This window comes from Ranitomeya variabilis, chromosome 3 (genome assembly GCF_051348905.1).
Source record: "Ranitomeya variabilis isolate aRanVar5 chromosome 3, aRanVar5.hap1, whole genome shotgun sequence".
Taxonomy (NCBI): domain Eukaryota; kingdom Metazoa; phylum Chordata; class Amphibia; order Anura; family Dendrobatidae; genus Ranitomeya; species Ranitomeya variabilis.
In genome coordinates, this window is record NC_135234.1 from 771,882,067 (window position 1) to 771,904,434 (window position 22,368).

General features: G+C 44.6%; 1 protein-coding gene across 1 annotated transcript; it reads left to right on the forward strand.

The window, feature by feature from the left end:
• Window positions 1–938: 938 nt before the first annotated feature.
• Window positions 939–21,400, forward strand: LOC143817835 (olfactory receptor 6N1-like). Its single transcript, XM_077299299.1, has 2 exons — window positions 939–1,040; window positions 20,429–21,400. The coding sequence occupies exons 1-2, from the start codon at window positions 939–941 to the stop codon at window positions 21,398–21,400; spliced, it is 1,074 nt and encodes a 357-aa protein (XP_077155414.1).
• Window positions 21,401–22,368: the final 968 nt, after the last annotated feature.

Here is a 22,368-nt window from a genome sequence, read left to right on the forward strand (position 1 = left end):
ACCTAGGGGTCTCCATTCCCCCTTTCCCTAGCGTTTGGGATTTCTTCCCCTCATCCCTTCGTGTTACACTTAGTCTTCCCACACTGTGTGTGACACTCTCTTATTAAACTCTCGCCTCTCCAATCCATCCTGATTTCAGCAGTAAGGGTCATATTCTTCACCAACTGCTACACAGATTCCTCTACCTTGTGCCAGTCATTGAGGAACACCCGCAGGGCCGTGGGGTACTCGGTACCGGGTCCGGTACTTAAAGGAAAGTGTCACAACGGTGGTGACCCGGTCCGTGGCCCTGGGCGCCCATGTAAAAGGAAAAGTCTTTAAAGGGGTTAGTTGAATAAAAAAAGTTTGTGACACCACCTGTGGTAATCGGTCAGAGATGACCAACGCTGCTTAAAGGGGTCCTCTTGGGTGATGTTATGGCAGCTGGGATGGTATGGCTTCCCACGGGAGAAGCTGGGTCCCCAGGGCTCCCGGTGTAGTAGGGACAGGTGGTAAGTGATGTAGAAAGAAACGGAGGACACAGGGTTGCAGTCTCTTTACCTCTTTACTGAAGGGTTCAGGCAGCCACAGTCCAGGGTGCCGGATAACAGGTGCTGGTATGGTCCGGCCAGCTTGGAAGCGAATCTGGAGTCCCCCTTACCATGTGGGGTTGGAAGCCTTACCTCTAGCGCTGTGGTGTAGTCCCTTGCTGCCTTAGGCCTCACACAAGGTCCTCACATTTTCTCTCTGTCCCCTTTTAAGTAGGACACTAACCCGTAGGACAGGTAACTCGAGCCTGGGTGTGTGACTCCCCTGAATACTGTGGTAACCAGGCCGCTCCTGGTATGTATGGCATCAATAACGGCATTATAGGAGCTGGAGCTGGGGTTGCGGCTGTGGCCACCGCTGGGTCTGGCAGCATTATTGGAGCTGCGGCCACCGCTGGGTCTGGCGGCATCATGGGGACTGCGGCTGCCAACGGCGCTGCATCTCCACCCGGGCTGGACATGTTCCTTCTCCCCCCTGTTAACTACAGCCAAGCCCTGTGCTCTATTACCTTGGTCAGTGGCTGCTCCTCCGGCCGGCTGGAAGAACTCCTTCCAGTCTCCAAGTCGGTGCTTCCTGCTTTCCACCAGCTCACACAGAACACGCCAGAGCTTCACTTTGTGCTCTTTCTTCTGGGTGCCGCCCATGATGGCACGCCCCCTCTGCTTCCCGCGTGTCCTGTGGCGCTGTAATGGCGGCAGTTTTTGGTGGCAATTTTTTAAAATTCTTTCTCGCACACTGTGTGACGCAGTTATGGCGATGATTTAGAACCCCGTTAAAGTCTCTGGTACACAATTTAATTAAGTCTCTCTAGTTTCTCAATAAAGCACAGTCTCTTAGACGCACAAGACCTATTTGCTAGATCGGTCCACCCTGTTCGTGATGCCAAAATGGAACGCCCGCCAGGGCCGTGGGGTACTCGGTACCGGGTCCAGTAATTAAAGGGATGTGTCATGGTGGCGGCGACCTGGTCCGTGGCCCTGGGCGCCCATGTAAAAGGAAAGGTCTTTAAAGGGGTTAGTTGAATAATAAAAGTTTGTGACGCCACTTGTGGTATTCGGTCAGGGATGACCGTCGCTGCTTAAAGGTGTTCGCAGGGGTGATGTTATGGCAGCAGGGATGGTATGGCTTCCCACCAGTGTAGCTGGGTCCCTAGGGCTCCCGGTGTAGTAGGGACAGGTGGTAAGTAGTGTAAAAAGAAACGGAGGCCACTGGGTTGCTGTTTCTTTACCTCGTTACTGAAGGGTTCAGGCAGCCACAGTCCAGGGTGCCGGATCACAGGTGCTGGTATGGTCCGGCCGGCTTGGAAGCGAATCTGGAGTCCCCCTTACCATGTGGGGTTGGAAGCCTTCCCTCTAGCACTGTGGTGTAGTGCCTTGCTGCCTTATGCCTCACACAAGGTCCTCACAGTTCTCTCAGTCCCCCTTTAAGTAGAACACTAACCCGTACGACAGGTAACTCAAGCCTTTTCACAGGATCTCTATCACGACCCGGGCTCTATCTGCTCTGTCCTCGGGTGTTAATGATGGACAGGTAACTTGAAATCTAGCTGTCTGCCGGTTTCTGCCATGGGGCATGAAGTTACCCCCACAACTTTGGTCTTCCGGCTACCGGTATATGCCCTCAGTGTGGAGGAAGTTCAGTCACAACTTCTCTCTCCAGCTCTTCACTTCGCCTTTGCGCCTTCCTCCTTTCAGTCTCTTTACAAGTTGCTCTGCTCTCTTTTTCCTTCCCAGGAGCTGTAGAATCACTCATCTGCACGGCGCCAGCTTTCCTTCCTCACTCCTCGCTCTCCTCTCACCAACTGTCCCTCTCCAACTGTCTAGCAACTGCCTAGCAACTGACTCCTCCTCCCGACCAGAGAGAGCAGCTCCCCTGAAGTCGGGTGTAGAGCTCCCCCTTCTGGCCTGGAATCAGAACGGTGTTGTATGTGCTGAATACCTGTTAAAGGGATCCTTCCTCGCTTCCATGCATGGCGTCACTCTCCCCGTGAGGAAAGCAATGCCACTGTAACAACCGGTTACCTGTGGTGTTACAATTGCACTGGTCGCCCATCCACTACAGAGAGAAATATACAATTATAATTCTCACCCACAAAGCTATCCACAGTTCTGCATCCCCTACATCTCCTACCCATCTCTGCCTATCATCCATCCCGTGCCCTCCATTCCACTATTGATCCTCCCACTCCCATCTCCAAGACTTCTCAAGAGCTGCACCAATTCTCTGGAATGCATTACCCAGGAGAATTCTATTAATTCCTAATACCCACAGTTTTAAGTGGCCTAAAAACTCATTACCATAGAATAGGCCTATTGCCTCACCTGACTAATGTAACTTTTCCTGGTGGAGGTTGTAAGATTCTCAGCCACTTGACTAGTATAATTTTTTTTTCATATTTCTCCACTTTTCAGACAAATTTAAAGTAATTTTTTTTAAAAATAAACAGGTATTGTGTATGGTTACAAAAAAAATCATTATCTGATTATGTAATTTGTTTCCTATTAGTTCATTTGAAGAGCATTACATTTTATTTGATTAATCCCTGAGGGGGTCTCATACTTTTTATTACCACAAACAACAACAGAAACACTGTGAAAGCCATTATAGGAGACTCAGATGCTACAAAATGTCAACATATGGAGTAATAATTCCAGAGAGGTTTGTAACCACAATTAATACCCCTCCAGCTTATTAAGAGGGACGTATAAATAGAAGTGTAAGAAACCGGGAAGACTTCTGTCCAGAGGGTAAAAGAAAAAATCCAAGCAGCGGCAATCAAAATTCTCCAGACTCGGTATAGAAAGAATCTTATAATCACTCGGAATCCTCCTAATTGCTTAATACCTTTCCCTACTATGGGAATCAATGTATACAAGGTAAGTGTCACAGATCAGACACCTGATTCAAGACGTAGTCATCCAAATACCCCCGTGTGGACCCGTCCATCTAATTTACCACCATTCATGGAAAACAAGGAGCCAAACCATTTAATTCAGAGGTAGAGACATTTTTGTGGATTTCAATTGCCGCTTAGATTTTGTATTAATTGGTGAAACACATTAGTCCAGAATATTTCTTACTGTGATTTTGCTCTTATTGTTTATTATTACAATCTAAAAAACTTGACAAGCAAATTATTTAAATTCAGTAATAAAAATCTTAATTTACTAATGATGTGATATCATTTCTATTAAACACTTCATCAATAAATACGCATTGAAATCTAAGAACAAAATGTGAACGATGAGAAAGAGTAGGGAGCTAGATGTAAGACTGCGGCTATGCTCTCATGTTGCATTTTCCCTGCGTTTTTTTTCTGCAGGCAAAACCTGCTTTCTTGGCAGTAAAGAAGCTGCTTACATTAAGCAGGTTTTGCTACATTTTTTACAGCATTTTTGAGGATTCCAAAGTTCAGCTTTCCTTCCACAGCAAAAGCAAGAACAATGCAAGATGTTGGCTCAAGATATATGTGAAACCATAAAACAATTTAGGAAAAAAAGGGCAATTTGATCAAATTATTTAGTAGAAAAAGATTTTTGTGTCTTAAAAAATAGTGACTATTCTGAATAATAAACTTCACATGAGTTCATGAAAAAATGCAGAATTACAAATGTATTGCGGGGCGAGGTGAATTGGTCAGGGATAGTTTACCTAAGACATTGACAGAACATTGAGTTTGTAGGACACAGTTTACTTTCACACTTTGGTCAGCCCTTGAGTTGGTCAGGTATTGTTCAATTTCGCACCTTGGTCAGTCAATGGTTACTTTACACATTTCAGTAATTTATTTAAACTGTACTAATCCTAATTGCAATTCTCAGGAGACGAAGACATTATGGTTTAAACTTGGGAAAATCACAAAATACATGGGTTTCACATCCTCCTGTACCTGCTTTTTTTCTACAAAAAAAGCAGCAAAACATGATACCTGAATTTTTTGGTGAGTTTTTCCAATTGATCATTGCTTTCCATGGGAGAAAAAATGCTGAAAAAAGTGACATGCTGCAGGATCACAAATGTAATGTATGTGCACAGTGACTGCACCAGCAGAACAGTGAGTGCAGCTCTGGAGTATAATACAGGATGTAACTCAGGATCAGTAATGTAATGTATGTACACATTGACTGCACCAGCAGAATAGTGAGTGCAGCTCTGGAGTATAATACAGGATGTAACTCAGGATCAGTAATGTAATGTATGTACACAGTGACTGCACCAGCAGAATAGTGAGTGCAGCTCTGGGGTATAATACAGGATGTAACTCAGGATCAGTAATGTAATGTATGTACACAGTGACTGCACCAGCAGAATAGTGAGTGCAGCTCTGGAGTATAATACAGGATGCAACTCAGGATCAGTAATGTAATGTATGTACACAGTGACTGCACCAGCAGAATAGTGAGTGCAGCTCTGGGGTATAATACAGGATGTAACTCAGGATCAGTAATGTATGTACACAGTGACTGCACCAGCAGAATAGTGAGTGCAGCTCTGTAGTATAATACAGGATGTAACTCAGGATCAGTAATGTAATGTATGTACACAGTGACTGCACCAGCAGAATAGTGAGTGCAGCTCTGGGGTATAATACAGGATGTAACTCAGGATCAGTAATGTAATGTATGTACCCAGTGACTGCACCAGCAAAATAGTGAGTGCAGCTCTGGGGTATAATACAGGATGTAACTCAGGATCAGTAATGTAATGTATGTACACAGTGACTGCACCAGCAGAATAGTGAGTGCAGCTGTGGACTATAATACAGGATGTAACTCAGGATCAGTAATGTAATGTATGTATACAGTAACTGCACCAGCAGAACAGTGAGTGCAGCTCTGGAGTATAATACAGGATGTAACTCCGGATCAGTAATGTATTGTATGTACACAGTGACTGCACCAGCAGAATAGTGAGTGCAGCTCTGGGGTATAATACAGGATGTAACTCAGGATCAGTAATGTAATGTATGTACACAGTGACTGCACCAGCAGAATAGTGAGTGCAGCTCTGGAGTATAATACAGGAGGTAACTCAGGATCAGTAATGTAATGTATGTACACAGTGACTGCACCAGCAGAATAGTGAGTGCAGCTGTGGACTATAATACAGGATGTAACTCAGGATCAGTAATGTAATATATGTATACAGTAACTGCACCAGCAGAACAGTGAGTGTAGCTCTGGAGTATAATACAGGATGTAACTCCGGATCAGTAATGTATTGTATGTACACAGTGACTGCAGCAGCAGAATAGTGAGTGCAGCTCTGGGGTATAATAAAGGATGTAACTCAGGATCAGTAATGTAATGTATGTACACAGTGACTGCACCAGCAGAATAGTGAGTGCAGCTGTGGACTATAATACAGGATGTAACTCAGGATCAGTAATGTAATTTATGTACACAGTGACTGCACCAGCAGAATAGTGAGTGCAGCTCTGGGGTATTATACAGGATGTAACTCAGGATCAGTAATGTAATGTATGTACACAGTGACTGCACCAGCAGAATAGTGAGTGCAGCTCTGGAGTATAATGCAGGAGGTAACTCAGGATCAGTAATGTAATGTATGTACACAGTGACTGCACCAGCAGAATAGTGAGTGCAGCTCTGGAGTATAATACAGGATATAACTCAGGATCAGTATTGGATAAAGTTATGTAATACAGTTGTGGCCAAAAGTATTGACACCCCTGCAATTCTGTTAGATAATACTTCGTTTCTTCCTGAAAATGATTGCAATCACAAATTCTTTGATATTATTATCTTCATTTAATTTGTCTTAAATGATAAAACACAAAAGAGAATGACGCAAAAAGCAAAACATTGATCATTTCACACAAAACTCCAAAAATGGGCCAGACAAAAGTATTGGCACCCTCAGCCTAATCCTTGGTTGCCAACCTTTAGCCAAAATAACTGCGACCAACCGCTTCCGGTAACCATCAATGAGTTTCTTACGATGCTCTGCTGGAATTTTAGACCATTCTTCTTTGGCAAACTGCTCCAGGTCCCTGATATTTGAAGGGGGCCTTCTCCAATCTGCCATTTTTAGATCTCTCCACAGGTGTTCTATGGGATTCAGGTCTGGACTCATTGCTGTCCACCTTAGAAGTCTCCAGTGCTTTCTCTCAAACCATTTTCTAGTGCTTTTTGAAGTGTGTTTTGGGTCATTGTCCTGCTGGAAGACCCATGACCTCTGAGGGAGACCCAGCTTTCTCACACTGGTGTTGTGAATTCTGCTCTTGGGCTCCCTCCGGTGGTTGTAAGTGGTAGCGCTGCTGTCTTCAATCACAGCATTTTATCAGGTGGGTCCACTTAATTCATTCCACTGGGCTATTTAGTTTTGCTGAACCCTGTAGTCAGTGCCAGTTGTCCATTGTTTTGGAGGATTCACATCTCAGCCTGGTTTCTTCTGCTATGCTGTTCCAATCTACAAAGATAAGTTCTGGATTTGTTTTTGCAGTCCACATGCTGTGGGCTTTATAGTTCAGTGCATTTCTATGTTTTTTCTTGTCCAGCTTTTTCTGTGTAAGGATTTATTCAGCTAAGTTGGAATCTCTAGAGATGCAGAAATACCCTCCATATCTTTAGTTAGATTTGGAGATTTTGTATCTTCTGTGGTGGATATTTTCTAGTCTTTTAATACTGACCGCATAGTACTCTGTCCTATCCTTTCTATCTAGCTAGAATGGCCTCCTTTGCTAAATCCTGATTTCAGTCCGTGTATGTTAATTCCCTCTCCTCTCACAGTCAATATTTGTGGGGGGCTGTCTATCCTTTGGGGATTTTCTCTGAGGCAAGATAGTTTTCTGTTTCTATCTCTAGGGGTAATTAGTCCTCCGGCTGTGACGAGGTGTCTAGGGAGTGACAGGAACATCCCACGGCTACTTCTAGTTGCGGTGTTAAGCTCAGGGTCTGCGGTCAGTACAGGTACCACCTTCTCCAGAGTACGTCTCATGCTGCTCCTAGGCCACCAGTTCATAACAGTACAACTGACCCACAAAGAGTTAAATGCATCTCAAAAGAAGGGAAGAAAAGTGCTGAGCCTTTTTTTTCTGTAGCCTGTTTTGTCTTTTCTTCCCTCTTTGCCTCTGGGTGGTGCAGGAGTTTGGCGCTGGCATGGATGTTCAGGGATTGGCTTCTCGTGTGGATCAACTTGCTGCAAGAGTACAGGGTATTTCCGATTATATTGTTCAGACTCCGGTTTTAGAGCCTAGAATTCCAACTCCTGATTTGTTTTTTGGGGACAGGTCCAAATTTTTGAGCTTTAAAAATAACTGTAAACTGTTTTTTGCTCTGAAACCATGTTCCTCTGGTGATCCCATACAGCAGGCTAAAATTGTCATTTCTCTGCTGCACGGTGATTCTCAGGATTGGGCATTTTCCCTGGAATCTGTGAATCCGGCTTTGCTTAATGTAGACTGTTATGATCCGGTGGTAGGATCTCAAAACTGACCAGACACATATGACCAGAATATAAGGACAAGTTCTGGGGATGTGGAAACTATATTGACCGCAATCCTGATCCTATCCACACACACTAAAGGCAGCCGTGGAGCGTTCCTAAAAACCTAGACGCCTCTTCACAGCCTGAGAAACTGACTACCCCTAGAGAGAAAGCAAAGACCTCACTAGCCTCAGAGAAATAACCCCAAAGTTTTAGAGAGCCCCCCACAAATAATAACGGGGATTTGAGGGGAAAATACAAACGTAGAAATGAAACAGGTTTAGCAAATGAGGCCCGCTAGCACTAGATAGATAGAAGATAGATAGTTTTTGTACTGACCGCACAGACTCCTATCAAAAATAAACCACGCAGAGAATGCAAGAACCCCCACACCGACTCACGATGTGGGGGGCGCACTCTGCACCCCAGAACTAACCAGCAAGCGAAAAATCACATAAAGCAAGCTGGACTGAACTCATCATATACTGAGAAACATTTTCAAGGAAATAATGAGCAAAATGAACAAGCAAACTTAGCTTCTCCAGCAGGAGACTGGTCACAAGGAATATTCAGGAGAGCTGAGAATCAGGACTGAATACACCGACAGCAGGCGACAAGTGAAGGTCCAGGTGAATTAAATAGGCCCAGCATAGCAGGAAATGAAGCAGCTGAGCCCAGCCAAGACCAGCCATATCGCTAAAGGCCACCAGAGGGAGCCCAAGAACAAACTCACACAGTACCACTCATGACCACAGGAAGGAGCCCGAGAACGGAATTCACAACAGTAGACACCTTTTTTCAGGTGCTAGGGTTATTGTATGATGAACCTAATTCAGTGGATCATGCTGAGAAGACCTTGTTGGCCCTGTGTCAGGGTCAAGAAGCGGCAGAATCTTATTGCCAGAAATTTAGAAAATTGTCTGTGCTGACTAAATGGAATGAGGATGCCTTGGCGGCAATTTTCAGAAAGGGTCTTTCTGAGTCCGTTAAAGATGTTATGGTGGGGTTCCCCACGCCTGCTGGTCTGAGTGATTCTATGTCTCTGGACATTCAGATTGATCAGCGCTTGCGCGAGCGCAGAGTTGTGCACACTATGGCGTTGTCCTCCGAGTGGAGTACTGAGCCTATGCAGTGTGATAGGATTTTGTCTAGAGCTGAACGACAAGGATTCAGACGTCAGAATAGGTTGTGCTTTTACTGCGGCGATTCTGCTCATGTTATTTCTGATTGCCCTAAGCGTACAAAGAGAATCGCTAGTTCCGTTACCATCAGTACTGTACAACCTAAATTTCTGTTATCTGTGACCCTGATCTGCTCATTATCGTCATTTTCTGTCATGGCATTTGTTGATTCAGGCGCCGCTTTGAACTTAATGGACATAGAATTTGCCAAAGGTTGTGGTTTCCCCTTACAGCCTTTGCAGAACCCTATTCTGTTGAGGGGTATTGATGCCACACCGTTGGCTAAAAATAAACCTCAGTTTTGGACACAGCTGACCATGTGCATGGCGCCAGCCCATCAGGAAGATTGTCGCTTTCTGGTGTTGCAGAATTTGCATGATGCTATTGTGCTGGGTTTCCCATGGTTAGAGGTACATAATCCGGTGTTAGATTGGAAATCTATGTCTGTGACTAGTTGGGGATGTCAGGGGGTTCATGGTGACATTCCTTTGATGTCAAATTCCTCTTCCCCTTCTTCTGAAATTCCTGAGTTTTTGTCAGATTTCCAGGATGTATTTGATGAGCCCAAATCCAGTTCCCTTCCACCGCATAGGGACTGTGATTGTGCTATTGACTTGGTTCCAGCCTGTAAGTTCCCTAAAGGCCGACTTTTCAACCTGTCTGTGCCTGAACATGCCGCCATGCGGAGTTATGTTAAGGAGTCTTTGGAGAAGGGGCATATTCGGCCATCTTCTTCACCTTTGGGAGCAGGTTTTTTTTTTGTTGCCAAGAAGGATGGCTCCTTGAGACCCTGTATTATCGCCTCTTGAATAAGATCACGGTCAAATTCCAATACCCTTTGCCTTTGCTTTCTGATTTGTTTGCTAGGATTAAGGGGGCAAGTTGGTTTACTAAGATTGACCTTCGAGGGGCATATAATCTTGTTCGTATTAAGCAGGGTGACGAATGGAAAACTGCGTTTAATACGCCCGAATGCCATTTTGAATACCTTGTGATGCCTTTCGGGCTCTCTAATGCTCCATCTGTGTTTCAGTCCTTCATGCATGATATCTTTCGGAGTTATCTTGATAAATTCATAATTGTATATTTGGATGATATTTAGATTTTTTCCGATGATTGGGAGTCTCATGTGAAACAGGTCAGGATTGTATTTCAGATCTTTCGTGATAATGCTTTATTTGTGAAGGGGTCTAAGTGCCTCTTTGGAGTGCAGAAGGTTTCTTTTTTGGGCTTCATTTTTTCTCCATCATCTATAGAAATGGATCCAGTTAAGGTTCAGGCCATTCATGATTGGATTCAGCCCACATCCGTGAAGAGCCTTCAGAAATTTTTGGGCTTTGCTAATTTTTATCACCGTTTCATTGCCAACTTCTCCAGTGTGGTTAAACCCCTGACCGATTTGACGAAGAAAGGCGCTGATGTGACGAATTGGTCCTCTGCGGCGGTTTCTGCCTTTCAGGAGCTTAAATGCCGATTTACTTCTGCCCCTGTGTTACGTCAGCCGGATGTTTCTCTTCCATTTCAGGTTGAGGTTGACGCTTCTGAGATTGGGGCAGGGGCCGTTTTGTCTCAGAGGAATTCTGATGGTTCCTTGATGAAACCGTGTGCCTTCTTTTCTCGAAAGTTTTTGCCTGCAGAACGCAATTATGATGTCGGCAATCGTGAGTTGTTGGATATGAAGTGGGCATTTGAGGAGTGGGGACATTGGATTGAGGGGGCCAAGCACCGTATTGTGGTCTTGACCGATCATCAGAATCTGATTTACCTCGAGTCTGGCAAGCGGCTCAATCCTAGACAGTCTCGATGGTCCCTGTTTTTCTCCCGTTTTGATTTTGTGGTCTCGCATCTTCCGGGTTCTAAGAATGTTAAGGCGGATGCCCTCTCTAGGAGCTTTTTGCCTGATTCTCCTGCGGTCCTTGAGCCGGTCACTATTCTGAAGGAAGGGGTGATTCTTTCTGCCATCTCCCCTGATTTACCATGGGTTCTTCAGGAATTTCAGGCTGATAAACCGGACCGCTGTCCAGTGGGGAAACTGTTTGTTCCTGATAGATGGACTAGTAAAGTGATTTCTGAGGTTCATTGTTCTGTGTTGGCTGGTCATCCTGGGATTTTTGGTACCAGAGAATTGGTTGGTAGGTCCTTTTGGTGGCCTTCTTTGTCACGGGATGTGCGTTCTTTTGTGCAGTCCTGAGAGACTTGTGCGCGGGCTAAGCCTTGCTGTTCCCGCACTAGTGGGTTGCTTTTGCCTTTACCAGTCCCTGAGAGGTCTTGGACGCATATTTCTATGGATTTTATTTCAGATCTTCCGGTTTCCCAGAGGATGTCGGTTATCTGGGTGGTTTGTGACCGGTTTTCTAAGATGGTTCATTTGGTACCTTTGCCTAAATTGCCTTCCTCTTCTGATTTGGTTCCGTTGTTTTTTCAGCATGTGGTTCGTTTGCATGGTATTCCGGAGAATATTGTGTCCGACAGAGGTTCCCAGTTTGTCTCTAGGTTTTGGCGAGCCTTTTGTGCTAGGCTGGGCATTGATTTGTCTTTTTCTTCCGCATTTCATCCTCAGACAAATGGCCAAACCGAGCGAACTAATCAAACTTTGGAAACTTATTTGAGATGCTTTGTGTCTGCTGATCAGGTTGATTGGGTGGCTTTCTTGCCATTGGCCGAGTTTGCCCTTAATAATCGGGCTAGTTCTGCTACCTTGGTTTCGCCTTTCTTTTGTAATTCTGGTTTTCATCCTTGTTTTTCTTCAGGGCAGCTTGAGCCTTCTGATTGTCCTGGGGTGGATTCTGTGGTTGACAGGTTGCAGCAAATTTGGTCTCATGTGGTGGACAATTTGGTGTTGTCTCAGGAGGAGGCTCAGCGTTTTGCTAACCATCGTCGGTGTGTTGGTTCCCGGCTTCGGGTTGGGGATTTGGTCTGGTTGTCTTCCCGTCATGTTCCTATGAAGGTTTCTTTCCCTAAGTTCAAGCCTCGGTTTATTGGTCCTTATAAGATTTCTGAGATTATTAATCCAGTGTCTTTTCGTTTGGCCCTTCCAGGCTCTTTTTCCATCCATAATGTTTTTCATAGATCTTTGTTGCGGAAATATGCGGTGCCCGTTGTTCCCTCTGTTGATCCTCCTGCCCCGGTGTTGATTGATGGGGAGTTGGAGTATGTGGTTGAGAAGATTTTGGATTCTCGTTTTTCGAGGCGGAAGCTTCAGTATCTTGTCAAATGGAAGGGTTATGGCCAGGAGGATAATTCTTGGGTTGTTGCCTCCAATGTTCACGCTGACGATTTGGTTCGTGCCTTTCATTTGGCTCATCCTTATCGGCCTGGGGGCTCTGGTGAGGGTTCGGTGCCCGCTCCTCAAGGGGGGGGTACTGTTGTGAATTCTGCTCTTGGGCTCCCTCCTGTGGTTGTAAGTGGTAGCGCTGCTGTCTTCAATCACAGCATTTTATCAGGTGGGTCCACTTAATTCATTCCACTGGGCTATTTAGTTTTGCTGAACCCTTTAGTCAGTGCCAGTTGTCCATTGTTTTTGGAGGATTCACATCTCAGCCTGGTTTCTTCTGCTATGCTGTTCCAATCTACAAAGATAAGTTCTGTATTTGTTTTTGCAGTCCACATGCTGTGGGCTTTATAGTTCAGTGCATTTCTGTTTTTTCTTGTCCAGCTTTTTCTGTGTAAGGATTTATTCAGCTAAGTTGGAATCTCTGGAGATGCAGAAATACCCTCCATATCTTTAGTTAGATTTGGAGATTTTGTATCTTCTGTGGTGGATATTTTCTAGTCTTTTAATACTGACCGCATAGTACTCTGTCCTATCCTTTCTATCTAGCTAGAATGGCCTCCTTTGCTAAATCCTGATTTCAGTCTGTGTATGTTAATTCCCTCTCCTCTCACAGTCAATATTTGTGGGGGGCTGTCTATCCTTTGGGGATTTTCTCTGAGGCAAGATAGTTTTCCGTTTCTATCTCTAGGGGTAATTAGTCCTCCGGCTGTGACGAGGTGTCTAGGGAGTGACAGGAACATCCCACGGCTACTTCTAGTTGCGGTGTTAAGCTCAGGGTCTGCGGTCAGTACAGGTACCACCTTCTCCAGAGTACGTCTCATGCTGCTCCTAGGCCACCAGTTCATAACACACTGGGCCCTACATTATGCTGCAAAATTTGTTGGTAGTCTTCAGACTTCATAATGCCATGCACACGGTCAAGCAGTCCAGTGCCAGAGGCAGCAAAGCAACCCCAAAACATCAGGGAACCTCCACCATGTTTGACTGTAGGGACTGTGTTCTTTTTTTTGAATGCCTCTTTTTTTCTCCTGTAAACTCTATGTTGATGCCTTTGCCCAAAACGCTCTACTTGTGTCTCATCTGACCAGAGAATATTCTTCCAAAACGTTTTAGGCTTTTTCAGGTAAGTTTTGGCAAACTCCAGCCTGGCTTTTTTATGTCTCGGGGTAAGAAGTGGGGTCTTCCTGGGTCTCCTACCATGCAGTCCCTTTTCATTCAGATGCCGACGGATAGTACGGGTTGACACTGTTGTACCCTCGGACTGCAGGGCAGCTTGAACTTGTTTGGATGTTAGTCGAGGTTCTTTATCCAACATGCGCACAATCTTGTGTTGAAATCTCTTGTCAATTTTTCTTTTCTGTCCACATCTAGGGAGGTTAGCCACAGTGCCATGGGCTTTACACTTCTTGATGACACTGCGCACGGTAGACACAGGAACATTCAGGTCTTTGGAGATGGACTGGTAGCCTTGAGATTGCTCATGCTTCCTCACAAGTTGGTTTCTCAAGTCCTCAGACAGTTCTTTGGTCTTCTTTCTTTTCTCCATGCTCAATGTGGCACACACAAGGACACAGGACAGAGGTTGAGTCAACTTTAATCCACGTCAACTGGCTGCAAGTGTGATTTAGTTATTGCCAACACCTGTTAGGTGCCACAGGTAAGTTACAGGTGCTGTTAATTACACTAATTAGAGAAGCATCACAGGATTTTTCCAACAGTGCCAATACTTTTGTCCACCCCCTTTTTTTATGTTTGGTGTGGAATTATATCCAATTTGGCTTTAGGACAATTCTTTTTGTGCTTTTTCATTTAAGACAAATTAAATGAAGATAATAATAACAAAGAATTTGTGTTTGCAATCATTTTCAGGAAGAAACTGAGTATTATCCGACAGAATTGCAGGTGTGTCAATACTTTTGGCCACAACTGTTTATGTATGCAAGGACTCCACCTGCATAAATCATGATTAGCTCAGTTTTGTACATTACATACACAATTTCTCCACTAGTAGAATAACTTGTATTGAGAGTTACAGTTGAGAAATTAATCAAATCCAGTTGCCTGAATTATTTGGACAAAGCAGAATCTTCCTACTCTAATGACAGTTGGTTAGTTTACTGTCTCTCACCGATCAGAATTAACCCCTTCCCGACCTTTGCTGCCACGTAGGCGTCATGAAAGTCGGTGCCAATCTGACCTGTGACGCCTATGTGGCGTCATGGAGGGATCGCGTCCCTGCAGATCGGGTAAAAGGGTTAACTCCAATTTCACCCGATCTGCAGGGACAGGGGGATTGGTGCTTCAGCCCAGGGGGGGGTGGCTTCACACACCCCCTTTCTCCCCCCCCGTGGCTATGATCGCTCTGATTGGCTGTTGAAAGTGAAACAGCCAATCAGAGCAATCTGTAATATTTCACCTATGAAAATTGGTGAAATATTACAATCCAGCCATGGCCGATGCTGCAATAGCATCTGACATGGCTGGATACCCCGATCTGCCCCTACCCACCGCCACCGATCTCCTCCTCTCCTTCCTGTCATGTCCCCTGCTCCCCTCCGTCCTCCTATCCGCTCCCCCGTCCTCCTGTCTGCTCCCCCGTGCTCCGATCCACCCCCGTGCTCTGATCCCACCCCCCCCCCCATACTTACCGAGCTCCGATGTCCCTCCCGGTGCCTGTCCGTCTTCTCCATGGGCGCCGCCATCTTCCAAAATGGCGGACGGCAGATTCTTTCCAGGTACATTTTGATCGCTGTGATAGAACCTATCACAGCGATCAAAATAAAAAAAATAGTAAATAAACCCCCCCCCTTTATCACCCCCATAGGTAGGGAACATAAAAAATAAAGAAAATATATTTGTTTTTATTTTTCCACTAGGGTTAGGGTTAGGGCTAGGGTTGCACTAAGGGTTAGGGTTGCACTTAGGGTTAGGGTTGCACTTAGGGTTAGGGTTGCACTTAGGGTTGCACTTAGGGTTAGGGTTGCACTTAGGGTTAGGGTTGCACTTAGGGTTGCACTTAGGGTTGGGGTTGCATTTAGGGTTGCACTTAGGGTTAGGGTTGCACTTAGGGTTGCACTTAGGGTTAAGGTTGCACTTAGGGTTATGGTTGCACTTAGGGTTAGGGTTGCACTTAAGGTTGCACTTAGGGTTAGGGTTGCACTTGGGGTTAGGGTTGCACTTAGGGTTAGGGTTGCACTTAGGGTTAGGGTTGCACTTAGGGTTAGGGTTGCACTTAGGGTTAGGTTTGCACTTAGGGTTGCACTTAGGGTTAGGGTTGCACTTAGGGTTGCACTTAGGGTTAGGGTTGCACTTAGGGCTAGGGTTGCACTTAGGGCTAGGGTTGCACTTAGGGATAGGGTTGCACTTAGGGTTAGGGTTGCACTTAGGGTTGCACTTAGGGTTAGGGTTGCACATAGGGTTGCACTTAGGGTTAGGGTTGCACTTAGGATTATGGTTGCACTTAGGGTTAGGGTTGCACTTAGGGTTGCACTTAGGGTTAGGGTTGCACTAAGGGTTAGGGTTGTACTTAGGGTTAGGGTTAGAATTAGGGTTAGGGTTGCAGTGAGGGTTAGGGTTGCAATTAGGGTTGGGGTTGCAATTAGGATTGGGGTTGCAATTAGGGTTAGAATTAGGGCTAGGGTTGCACTTAGGGTTAGAATTAGGGTTAGGGTTGCAATTAGGGTTAGGGTTAGAATTAGGGTTGGGGTTACAATTAGGGTTAGGGTCACAATTAGGGTTAGGGTTAGAATAAGGCTATGTGCACACGGTGCGGATTTGGCTGGGGATCCGCAGCGGATTGGTCGCTGCGGATTCCTAGCAGTTTTCCATCACATTTACAGTACCATGTAAACCTATGGAAAACCAAAAGTGCGGTGCCCATGGTGTGGAAAATACCATGCAGAAACGCTGCGTGGTATTTTCCGCAGCATGTCAATTCTTTGTGCAGATTCCACAGCATTTTAGACCTGCTCCATAATAGGAATCCGCAGGTGAAATCCGCACAAAAAAACACTGGAAATCTGCAGTAAATCCGCAGGTTAAGTGCAGTGCGTTTTACCTGCGGATTTTTCAAAACCGGTGCTGAAAAATCCACACACAAATCCGCAACGTGGGCACATAGCCTTAGGGTTAGGGTTGGAATTAGTGTTAGGGTTGGAATTAGGGTTAAGATTAGGGTTAGGGGTGTGTTGGGTTAGTGTTAGGCTTGTGGTTAGGGTTATGGTTAGGGTTGGGATTAGGGTTAAGGGTGTGTTGTGGTTAGGGTTGGGATTAGGTTTAGGGGTGTGTTGGGGTTAGGGTTGGAATTAGGGTGAAGATTAGGGTTAGGCTTGTGGTTAGGGTTATGGTTAGGGTTGGGATTAGGGTTAGGGATGTGTTGGGGTTAAGGTTGTGATTAGGGTCATGGTTAGAGTTTGGATTAGGGTTAGGGGTGTGTTGGCGTTAGTGTTGGAGTTAGAATTGATGGGTTTCCACTGTTTAGGCACATCAGGGGGTCTCCAAACGCGACATGGTGCCACCATTGATTCCAGCCAATCTTGCGTTGAAAAAGTCAAATGGTGCTCTCTCCCTTCCGAGCCCCGACGTGTGCCCAAACAGTGGTTTACCCCCACATATGGGGTACCAGCATACTCAGGACAAACTGGACAACAAATTTTGCAGTCCAATTTCTCCTGTAACCCTTGGGAAAATAAAAAATTCTGGGCTAAAAAATTATTTTTGAGAAAGAAAAATTATTTTTTATTTTCACGGCTCTGCGTTATAAACTTCTGTGACGCACTTGAGGGTTCAAAGCGCTCGCCACACAGCTAGATAAGTACCTTTGGGGGTCTAGTTTCCAAAATGGGGTCACTTGTGGGGGGTTTCTACTCTTTAGGCACATCAGGGGCTCTGCAAACGCAACGTGACGCCCACAGAGCATTCCATCAAAGTCTGCATTTCAAAACGTCCCTACTTCCCTTCTGAGCCCAGACGTGTGCCCAAACAGTAGTTTACCCCCACATGTGGGGTATCAGCATACTCAGGAGAAACTGGACAACAACGATTGGGGTCAAATTTCTCCTGTTACCCTTGGGAAAATAAAAAATTCCGGGCTAAAAAATCATTTTTGAGTAAAGAAAAATTATTTTTTATTTTCACGGCTATGCGTTATAAACTTCTGTGAAGTACTTGGGGGTTCAAAGTGGTCACCACACATCTAGATTAGTTCCTTGGGGGGTCTAGTTTCCAAAATGGGATCACTTTAGGGGGAGCTCCAATGTTTAGGCACACAGGGGCTCTCCAAATGCGACATGGTGTCCACTAACTATTGGAGCTAATTTTTCATTCAAAAAGTCAAATGGCGCTTCTTCCCTTCCGAGCCTTACCGTGTGCCCAAACAGTGGTTTACCCCCACATGTGAGGTATCCGGTGTACTCTGGAGAAATTGCCCAACAAATTCTAGGATCCATTTTGTCCTGTTGCCCATGTGAAAATGAAAAAATTGAGACTGAAAGAAATTTTTTGTGAAAAAAAAATACTTTTTAATTTTTACAGATCAATTTGTGAAGCACCTGAGGGTTTAAAGTGCTCACTATGCATCTAGATAGTTCCTTGGTGGGTCTAGTTTCCAAAATGGGGTCACTTGTGGGGGAGCTCCAATGTTTAGGCACACAGGGGCTCTCCAAATGCGACAAGGTGTCCGCTAAAGATTGGAGCCAATTTTTTATTTAAAAAGTCAAATGGCTCTCCTTCCCTTCCAAGCCCTGTCATGTGCCCAGATAGTGATTACCCCCCACATATGGGGTATCGGCATACTCAGGACAAATTGGACAACTACTTTCGGCATCCAGTTTCTCCTTTTACCCTTGGGAAAATAAAAAAAATTGTTGCTAAAAGATCATTTTTGTGACTAAAAAGTTAAATGTTCATTTTTTACTTCCATGTTGCTTCTGCTGCTGTGAAGCACCTGAAGGGTTAATAAACTTCTTGAATGTGATTTTGAGCACCTTGAGGGGTGCAGTTTTTAGAATGGTGTCACGTTTGGGTATTTTCAGCCATATAGACCCTTCAAACTGACTTCATATGTGAGGTGGTCCCTAAAAAAAATGGTTTTGTAAATTTTGTTGTAAAAATGAGAAATCGCTGGTCAAATTTTAACCCTTATAACTTCCTAGCAAAAAAAAATTTTCTTTCCAAAATTGTGCTGATGTAAAGTAGACATGTGCGAAATGTTATTTGTTAACTATTTTGTGTCACATAACTCTCTGGTTTAACAGAATAAAAATTAAAAAGTTGAAAATTGCGAAATTTTCAAAATTTTAGCCAAATTTCCATTTTTTTCCCCAAATAAACGCAAAAATTATCGACCTAAATTTACCACCTGAAGCCCAATATGTCATGAAAAAACATTCTCAGAATCGCTAGGATCCGTTGAAGCGTTCCTGAGTTATTACCTCATAAAGGGACACTGGTCAGAATTGCAAAAAATGGCCAGGTCATTAAGGTCAAAATAGGCTGGGTCACGAAGGGGTTAATAAACGATACCAGATCTGTCCGGTGCCGAATTAAGACCTGAGCAGTTCCTCATTCTGTCCAAACATTTAAATATATCTCAGACTCAAAAAACTCTTGTTTAGTTAAATGTGTCATCATTAGTGTTGAGCGATACCGTCCGATACTTGAAAGTATCGGTATCGGAAAGTATCGGCCGATACCGGCAAAGTATCGGATCCAATCCGATACCGATACCCGATACCAATACAAGTCAATGGGACTCAAGTATCGGACGGTATTCCTGATGGTTCCCAGGGTCTGAAGGAGAGGAAACTCTCCTTCAGGCCCTGGGAACCATATTAATGTGTAAAATAAAGAATTAAAATAAAAAATATTGCTATACTCACCTCACCGAGGGAACCGGCAGCGTTGTTTGCTTAAAATGCGCGCTTTTCCTTCCTTCCGTGACGTCACGGCTTCTGATTGGTCGCTTGCCGCCCATGTGGCCGCGACGCGACCAATCACAGCAAGCCGTGACGTAATTTCAGGTCCTTCTAGGCATTCAGTATTTTAAAATTACGTTCCGGCTTTGTGATTGGTCGCGTCGCGGTCACATGGGCAACGCGACCAATCACAAGCCGTGACGTCACGGGAGGCAGGAGACGCGCGCATTTTAAAATGCGTGCGTGTCCAGCCTCCCGTGACGTCACGGCTTGTGATTGGTGGCGTCGCCCATGTGGCCGCGACGCAACCAATCACAGCAAGCCGTGACGTAATTTCAGGTCCTTCAGGATTTTAAAATTACGTTCTGGCTTGTGATTGGTCGCGTCGCGGTCACATGGGCGACGCGACCAATCACAAGCCGTGACGTCACGGGAGGCTGGACACGCGAGCATTTTAAAATGCGCGCGTCTCCTGCCTCCCGTGACGTCACGGCTTGTGATTGGTCGCGTCGCCCATGTGACCGCGACGCGACCAATCACAAAGCCGGAACGTAATTTTAAAATACTGAATGCCTAGAAGGACCTGAAAATTACGTCACGGCTTGCTGTGATTGGTCGCGTCGCGGCCACATGGGCGGCAAGCGACCAATCAGAAGCCGTGACGTCACGGAATGAAGGAAAACCGCGCATTTTAAGCAAACAACGCTGCCGGTTCCTTCGGTGAGGTCCAGGCTGCGTCGGAGAGGTGAGTATAGCAATATTTTTTATTTTAATTCTTTCTTTTACACATTAATGTTGTTTCGATACCGATACCCGATACCACAAAAGTATCGGATCTCGGTATCGGAATTCCGATACCCGCAAGTATCGGCCGATACCCGATACTTGCGGTATCGGAATGCTCAACACTAGTCATCATGATACATCTGCATTCTAAGAAACCGCAGCTCTGCGGTCAGGACAATACACGATACGACTGTGAGAAGATCTGAACTGTACGAAGCCCAACCTCCCCTTACACACCGCTGTTATCTATTAAACATTTATTATCAACATCTTTCCATTTAAATATTCTGAACCAGGTGGATGAGGAGAACCTTCAGTCAGTATTTTATCAAAATCTGACCAATAATCGGGTGACTGAATTCATCATCTTTGGCTTCCCGAGTCTTCAGAAGTATCCAATTTTTCTTTTCTGCATTTGTCTCTTTATATACCTGTTCACCATCACTGGAAATGGAAGCATCTTCCTCTTGGTCATACTCGACCGTCGGCTGCATACTCCAATGTATTTCTTTGTCAGTAACTTGTCTTTCCTTGATTTGAGCTACGCATCGACAACCATCCCGAAGATGTTGGCCAAGTTCGCCATGCATCTTGACACCATCTCTTATACGGCCTGCTATACTCAAATGTATGTTTTCTTATCTTTAGCAGCAACTGAATGTTTCCTTCTAGCCGTAATGGCGTTTGATCGATACGTCGCCATTTGTTCTCCTCTACATTACCTGACTATTATGACGAGACGATTGTGTCTACTAATGACAGCCATGGCATGGTTGGGAGGTTTCATTGCTCCAGTCGTACTTTTAATTTTAGCCTTGGACTTGCCTTTTTGTGGTCATAATGTCATCCATTATTACTACTGTGACCATTCACCACTGTTGCAGTTGGCCTGTACCGACACTTCCTTCAATGTAGCAATCGGTTCTTCCATTGGGGCTTTCATCCTTCTAATAACCTTTACTCTAGTGTTCATTTCATACATTAAAATCATATTAACCATTCTCAAGATTAATTCCAAAGATGGACGCAAAAAGACATTTTCTACGTGCGCCTCACACTTTGCGGTGGTCAGTATTTTCTATTTGCCGATTATCTTCATGTATGTTCGACCAAAACCTTCTTATTCCTCGTCTTCGGATGTGGACTCCTTGGTGGCCTTGTTGTACACAGTATTAACGCCTATGTTGAATCCGGCTATATACAGCTTCAGGAGCAAAGACATCAAGGAGGCTTTCAGGAGGAAAATAAGTTGTAAAGTCCAACAGTAGCAGAAAAATTATGATTGTGATTTTTTTACTTTTCGGACAAATTTTTAGTAATTTCAGTAATTTCTCACCACAGCTTTTTTTTTGTTTTTCTTCCCCTTATTCCAAAAGCCAGAACTTTTTTTTTCATGAACATAGCCATGTAATGATTTGATTTTTGAGTGATGACTGAGTGATAGTTTTGAATGACACCATTCACTTCACCACACAATGTATCAGAAAATGAAATAAAATTCGAAGTGGGGTGAAATTGTAAAAAAAGATGCAATTTAGGTTTTATTTTTATCTTCAGTAAAAGTGCCTTGGCAATATGATTTACAGTATAATTGAGATATGTATGTACTGTATATATAGTACTTAGTCATCCACCTAATGTGCAAGTTCTTCTGAGAGTGGCCTGTAATTAACATCATTAGGTAGACCACAACTATGAGAGTCAAAATGAGAAAATAAATCCAGAAAATCACCTTGTCTGATTAGGTAAGATTTATTTTGCAAATTATGGTAGAAAATAAGTATTGGGTCACCTAAAAAAATGCAAGATTTCTGTCTCTCACAGACCCGTAGCTTCTTCTTTAAGAGGCTCCTCTGTCCTCGACTCATTACCTGTAGTAATGGCACAGTGTGAACTTGTTATCAGTATAAAACATATCTGTCCACAACCTCAAACAGTCACACTCCAAACTCCACTATGGTGAAGACCAAAGAGCTGTCGAAAGATGCCAGAAACAACATTGTAGCCCAGGCGGGGAAGACTGAATCTGGAATAGGCAAGCAGCTCAGTGTGATGAAATCAACTGTGGGAGCAATGATAAGAAAATGGAAGACATACAAGACCACTGATAATCTTTTCGATCTGGGGCTCCACGCAAGATGTCACCCCCTGAGGTCAAAATGATCAGAAGAACGTTGAGAAAAAAATCCCAGAACAACATGGGGGGACCTAGTGAATGACCTGCATAGAGCTGGGA

What these genes read in the sequence shown, in the direction of transcription:
- LOC143817835 (XM_077299299.1), top strand. Translation starts at nt 939, where the DNA reads ATGGGGACTGCGGCTGCCAACGGCGCTGCATCTCCACCCGGGCTGGAC. An exon ending in CCCTGTGCTCTATTACCTTG is followed by an intron (nt 1,041 to 20,428) that starts GTCAGTGGCTGC and finishes ATTCTGAACCAG; the next exon opens with GTGGATGAGGAGAACCTTCA.